The sequence below is a fragment of the Calcarisporiella thermophila genome, assembly GCF_041956535.1.
Source record: "Calcarisporiella thermophila strain CBS 279.70 unplaced genomic scaffold VTP21scaffold_36, whole genome shotgun sequence".
In the NCBI taxonomy this organism is placed as follows: Eukaryota; Fungi; Calcarisporiellomycota; class Calcarisporiellomycetes; order Calcarisporiellales; family Calcarisporiellaceae; genus Calcarisporiella; species Calcarisporiella thermophila.
In genome coordinates, this window is record NW_027192226.1 from 151,483 (window position 1) to 157,147 (window position 5,665).

At 42.7% G+C, this 5,665-nt stretch overlaps 4 protein-coding genes across 4 annotated transcripts; 1 reads left to right on the forward strand and 3 right to left on the reverse strand.

Moving 5' to 3' along the window:
• Positions 1-9: 9 nt before the first annotated feature.
• Positions 10-552, reverse strand: VTP21DRAFT_8091 (uncharacterized protein; the record flags this gene model as incomplete). The annotated part of the gene is made up of 3 exons (XM_069398904.1): positions 10-68; positions 272-352; positions 417-552. The coding sequence occupies 3 exons, from the start codon at positions 550-552 to the stop codon at positions 10-12; spliced, it is 276 nt and encodes a 91-aa protein (XP_069245954.1).
• A 490-nt stretch (positions 553-1,042) lies between these two features.
• Positions 1,043-3,671, reverse strand: VTP21DRAFT_8092 (uncharacterized protein; the record flags this gene model as incomplete). Its single annotated transcript, XM_069398905.1, has 8 exons — positions 1,043-1,087; positions 1,151-1,755; positions 1,819-2,138; positions 2,209-2,506; positions 2,573-2,642; positions 2,725-2,826; positions 2,888-3,254; positions 3,319-3,671. The coding sequence occupies 8 exons, from the start codon at positions 3,669-3,671 to the stop codon at positions 1,043-1,045; spliced, it is 2,160 nt and encodes a 719-aa protein (XP_069245955.1).
• A 251-nt stretch (positions 3,672-3,922) lies between these two features.
• VTP21DRAFT_8093 (uncharacterized protein) lies at positions 3,923-4,652 on the forward strand (the record flags this gene model as incomplete). The annotated part of the gene is made up of 2 exons (XM_069398906.1): positions 3,923-3,974; positions 4,042-4,652. The coding sequence occupies 2 exons, from the start codon at positions 3,923-3,925 to the stop codon at positions 4,650-4,652; spliced, it is 663 nt and encodes a 220-aa protein (XP_069245956.1).
• Positions 4,653-4,833: 181 nt separating this feature from the next.
• On the reverse strand, positions 4,834-5,316 carry VTP21DRAFT_8094 (uncharacterized protein; the record flags this gene model as incomplete). Its single annotated transcript, XM_069398907.1, has 3 exons — positions 4,834-4,853; positions 4,915-5,017; positions 5,083-5,316. 3 exons carry the CDS (start codon positions 5,314-5,316, stop codon positions 4,834-4,836), a joined length of 357 nt encoding a protein of 118 aa, XP_069245957.1.
• Positions 5,317-5,665: the final 349 nt, after the last annotated feature.

The window sequence follows — 5,665 nt, forward strand, 5'->3', positions numbered from 1 at the left end:
CGCCTTACCTCATCCGGTGATGCCGAATTTAGACGAGAGCGGATGCTGGGCGGGATGAGGGTGCTGTACTGAACCACGTGTTTAAGTGTTCTGAAAGCAACAGGGTTAGCGTTCTGTGTGCCAATACGCGACGGGATGGAGTTCATGTTACCTGTCGCTGATACGAGTAAGGCTTTCTTTCTCTGACGACCAGAAATGAGAGCAGGGCGAAGAAAACAAGATACGAGCCTGTTAAAGGATGACAATCGTTCCAGAGATACAATAAACTTACCATAGAAGCCAAAATCACCGCAATGGATAATGTACTTGGCATTCGTCTCCTCTGCTATCTGGTTCAATAAGGTAATGTTTCCTAAGAATAAAGACGTAATGATGATTACATGTCAGGAACCAAGATAAATAGAGGAACTACTTACCGCGAACGTCAGCGACGCACAAGATGCGCCCTGCATCTGAGTCCAGAGTATTCCGAATTGGATTCGTGAAAGCGGTATAGGAGGGCCTGTGAGCAGATGATATCCCGCTCAGTTTGCTGCCCGTGTCCTCGGCCATGACTGCAAATTTCTAGGGAGCAAAGATGAGAGAGGGATGAGTAACATCGAAAAGGGGGAGGAGCTGGAACAAAATGAACGTTGCCGTTTGGCTTTACCATGATATGACTAGCCGTTCACTTATAATGGTACTTCTCCAAGGATCTATTAATGATGGAGAGAATACCTCGAAAATTGTTAAAAAACCAATCGTGGCGTAGCGGACCTATCATTCAACGCATTTTAGATTAACGGAATGGATTTAAAATTAAAAATTTACATTTTGATTTTCGAGTCGGCAAGAAAATTAAAAACCATAAAATAGATAGACAAACGGAAATAAACTCTCAAAACAAAGCAATTAAAAGCATTTAGTGAAAATGTTTATTTTACTTTGCCTCGTCAGCGCCTTCAACTTACAGTTTTTCGGGTTAAAAGAACACAGTTTATTGCGGAAAAAGGGAAAAGAGAATCTATACAAGAATGCATCGAAGGCAATGCAATTGATTGGTTTACTTTTTCTTCTTTTGACGGTTGATGTGTGCCCGCAACTGGATCTGAATAAGAAATAAGTTAGCGCCAATGAGTGCAAAATGGGATTAAAGGGGTTGGATTCTTACCTGCTTGTCCCGTAGTGACATTTTCTTCTTCGACATAATGGATCTCTTGTGGATCACCATCATAAAAGCTTTGTTCTTTGCCTTTTCCTTGTTTGTTGTCGAGCCACGATCCTCCTTACCCTTGCGAGATCCATATTTCTCTCTTCCTTCTCTTCCCGCCATAATGGAGGCTATACGCTCATCATAGTCTGCCTTGGCCTTCTTACGGTATCCAATAATGGTGCTTTCATCCACAAAGTCGGGGTCCTTTTCCCCTTGTAGTGATTTGTCGTCGCGCTTACGCTTACTAGAACTAGTTCCCATGGCTTGATCGATGGTCTGTTTGGTTCGCAGTTCATTAAGTAATGCAAAGTCTTGGGGTGTAAGAATTTTCGACATGGCAATCTGCTTGGCGGCCTCGCGGCGTGCCTCTTCTTCGGCACGACGCTGTGCCTCCTCCTCTGGGGTGAGTTTGTTCTCGTCCGCCTCTTGTTTCTTATTTTTCGACGACGATCCCTCATTTTCATCGTCGCTAAGATGGATGTCGTCGTCGTCCGAGGATACATTAATCCACTCCCCATCGGAGGATTCTGATACTGACGCAACCTCCCATTCATCCCAATTGTCTTTAATAAGGTGGGAAAAGCTAAGTAAAGGGACAAAATATGTGAATCGGCGGATAAACTTACCCTCTCCATCCTCTTCTCCGTTTTCTTTCTTGAGCTGTTCCTTATACTCTTCCAGCAGCTCAAGGCCTTCAATACCTTCTGCAGCACGCTTCTCTCCAAACTGTGGTGTTCGCCACTCTTTCATTCCCATGGACACCGCTTTGCCACGATCACGCTTCTTAAGCAGCTCAGGGTTGACTTCCCGGAATAATCCGATCAACGATCTTGCCGCCATCATTACTCCCTTGTCTCGGCTGCTCTTATATTCGGTCAGATCCTGGAGCAACTCAGCAGTCATTGCCAATGGGCATCGTGCACAGATCTCACGAATGCCGTTTAGACTATAGATTTTGAAACGAGTTAAATATCTGCAGCCACTTTCCAGAGTTCATATTATCCACAATTGCTTACCCTGCAGCCATGACCTCGTTGGCGCAATGTTCTGTCACAAAATTATTAGCAATGGCTTTGACAATGGGCTCAAGCTCTTCCGGAGGTACTAGTTCGTGCGCGCTTTGTGCGACAATGGCGAGAATCAGAGTCACGTCACGCTGATGAGGTTGTAGGTAGCGAACCACAAAGGAGTAGAAACTTAGCAACGAAAGCTTATGTACGCCGATGACACGAGAGATTAGGTTCATCGTCATGAGTTTGACCTCGAATCGGTCGTTAGATTTGTTGAGTTTGGTGAAAAGTTTCTCGGCAAATCCTGAAGTAATCGACAAAATGATAAATATGAAAAAGTAAATGGATAGGAAACCCTTATTTGATTTACCTTGCGGATCATTCATCAAATGAAGAGCAGAAAAGTTAAATGTCTCAGCCTTGGTTGAGCCTTTTTGTTTCTATATCAAGGCAGAAAAAAAATAAAATAACAAGAGTCTAAGAAATCACCTCATCATCAAGACAGCAAAATATTTTTTTTACCTTTTTGATCGTCGCCAAAGCCTTTTCATACTTCTTTGCTTTTGATCTTGTCTTCTTGCCGTGCTGGTTTTTGTGCTGGAGACCTTTGATATCGGGAAGATTCTATGAGTAGAGAAAATTATTATCAGGTAAATAGATGAGCAAGAATTTAGGCCCAACATACCTCGTCATCCGATTCCTCCTCCTGATCTTCATTGGTGCCCAAAAAGAACTTCATCGCTGTCACGTAAATCTTGGTGACCGGTGCGAAACAAGCCTCCGCGATAATATTCACCGTCTTTGCGTCATTCCATACATTCTTGCGATAGAGCTCCACACAAACGTCCAAACTCTTCTTTGCTGCTACGGCACTTTCGCTATCGGTTGCGGATTGAAGCATAGTATACATAAACGATTGAAGTGTGCGATTAAGTTTGTTATTCTTATGTTTGGCGTTGGTATTGCGAATGTCGTTGACGATATGGGTATAGAGGATATCACGAAGAGATTTGTCTCTGCAGCGGAAAAGCACAAAGAATAGCGACAGCAAGCTAGGTAGGAGTAAGCACGTTAGGGCGATTCGTAAGCTTTTTCGAAATGACTAGAATAAGTTACCTCGTGCTAGATATAATATCTCTGTTTCGCAGAAGAATCAATGCATTGACAAGGCACTTCCTCAACTCATGATTCAAAATTGCATAGTGTTGCTGAAGTAGATCCATAATCTGCTGCGGGAATGCGGCACAATCTTCCGGGTAGCAAGGAGCGACTTGGGAAATAAATGTTACCAGTTCGCCAAACTCGCGTGCTTCCTCGCTAGGCTTGAGCTGAAAAATGGCGAGGCTGGATTCATAATGACGCAGCTGCTGGATGAATTCATCTTTGTAGGAGGTGGGATCGCGCTTGATCAGATTCTGGAGCTGAGGAATATTAGTGGGGAGCAGAGCTGCTCTGTTACGTTTCCCCATTATCGCAAGATATATTATATGATGCAATAACGGTCTTGGACAAGCGAAATATTAAATTCAATTTGTTTACTTCTAAGAGGCAATAGACAGTCACACAGCCCAATGCTGATTGATGTTGACTGTAGTTTGCTCACTATATGACTGTAATCTTAAATTATTTATATTTCTAGCCGCCACCACTTATCGCTGTTCATTTTATTTTTCTCTGGCCAAAGTTCCCACGATTCTACTCCCATTGCACAGAAATCATAATGGTTGTATCCCACTGCAAACCCACTCAACCGATCACAGTTGGTGTACTTGGTATGCTAGATCTTCTACATGGTTAAAGGAGGCATTTTCTCATTATTATTGCATTCCGATTTCACAGCTCTCCAAGGTGCTTTCATCGAGCATATTAATGTACTCCGCCAGCTCCCAGAGGTTAAGTTCGCACTTGCCGTACGAACTCCCGCCGAACTTGAAAATGTCGATGCATTAGTGATCCCTGGAGGCGAATCGACAAGCATGGCCCTTATCGCGGAGCGTATGGGTATGATGGAGCCGCTACGCAAATTCATCCACTCCGGTAAGCCATGCTGGGGCACTTGCGCTGGAATGATCTTGCTTGCCGATGAAGCGACCAGCACGAAAAAGGGGGGACAATCATTAATTGGTGGTCTCCGCATTTCCGTCAACAGAAATCAGTTCGGAAGTCAAAGGGATTCCTTTGAAATGGACTTGTCGATCCCGTGCATAGGAGACCAGAAGTTCCATGCTGTATTTATTCGCGCCCCCGTGATTACAGAAATCAAAGATCCGGAGAATGTAGAAGTATTAGCAAAGCTGGAACAAGCGGTTGGTCAAACGGCATCAGAGGCTATCGTTGCGGTTAGGCAAGGTCCACTCATGGCAACTGCGTTCCACCCCGAGCTAACGATGGACTCGCGTATGCACCGGTACTTTGTACGAATGGCCCAAGAGTATGTGGCGAAGGTGTGAGGGCGGAGGACTCCTATTGTATTATAGATGTTTAGAATGTTCTGGATATTTGGTTTATTATCTACTCTATTACTTGGATTTGCTATCCATCCTTAGAAATTACATATTGAAATATATTATATAATCAAATTATTAACAGAGCATATGTACATGGCAAGATCAAACTTTACACGCTTCAGCTTCAGTGGAATCGGAACGATGCTGAATCCAACAAATGAAGTCATTAGCAGTGATAAGTATCGCCGAATAGAGCCTAACTTACAGTTGACTTTATGATCCGCCCGTTTTCCCTCTTCGACTATCAAGCTGACAATCAGCGCTGCAACGCTCAAAAATAATAATACCTTTATGACTCGCATGGCCCACTATAATGGCAGATATTATTAATTAGGAATGTCAGTTCCATCGAGCTCTCAAAATAGTTTCCCACCTCGAGCAAAGCACATAAGAGACCCCATGTCAGCCACAACACAAACATAATCATCACTATTCTACACCATAGCGGATCAAGACCAATTTGGTTTGAGAAATCTTCAATATAAGAGGTGATGTGTAGAAGAGGATCAAGTGTTGGAGTTTCCGTAAGCTGAAAAATGCTTAGCGGAACAGCCGAGAGCAATCTTGTGAGATTATGGAGTGTGAAGTCGCCAAGTGTGTAATTCATCAAATGTTAGTGGAGTGAGAAGAAAAAGAGAAGCGTGGTCAACTACTAAGTGATAGAGTGGCCAATTTAGGAAACAGGAGGTAAGTTCACGGAGCTTGATCAATTGAGGTCTGCAAAATTTGTATGATCCAACTCAATTATAAAAACAAAAAAATGTCAATACTTCAAGATTATATATATTAAACAGAAAAGAGAAAAGGAAAAAACAGGCTAAATTCGAAAAATAAAAATCTATTGTGATTTTTTGTCTATAGAAATCAAGTAATTTTTTATTCCCATTACAACACAAAACTAAGTTAAAGAAAAAAAAGGTATTTTTTTAGAGGGCAGGAACAGCCTTTCCAATTGT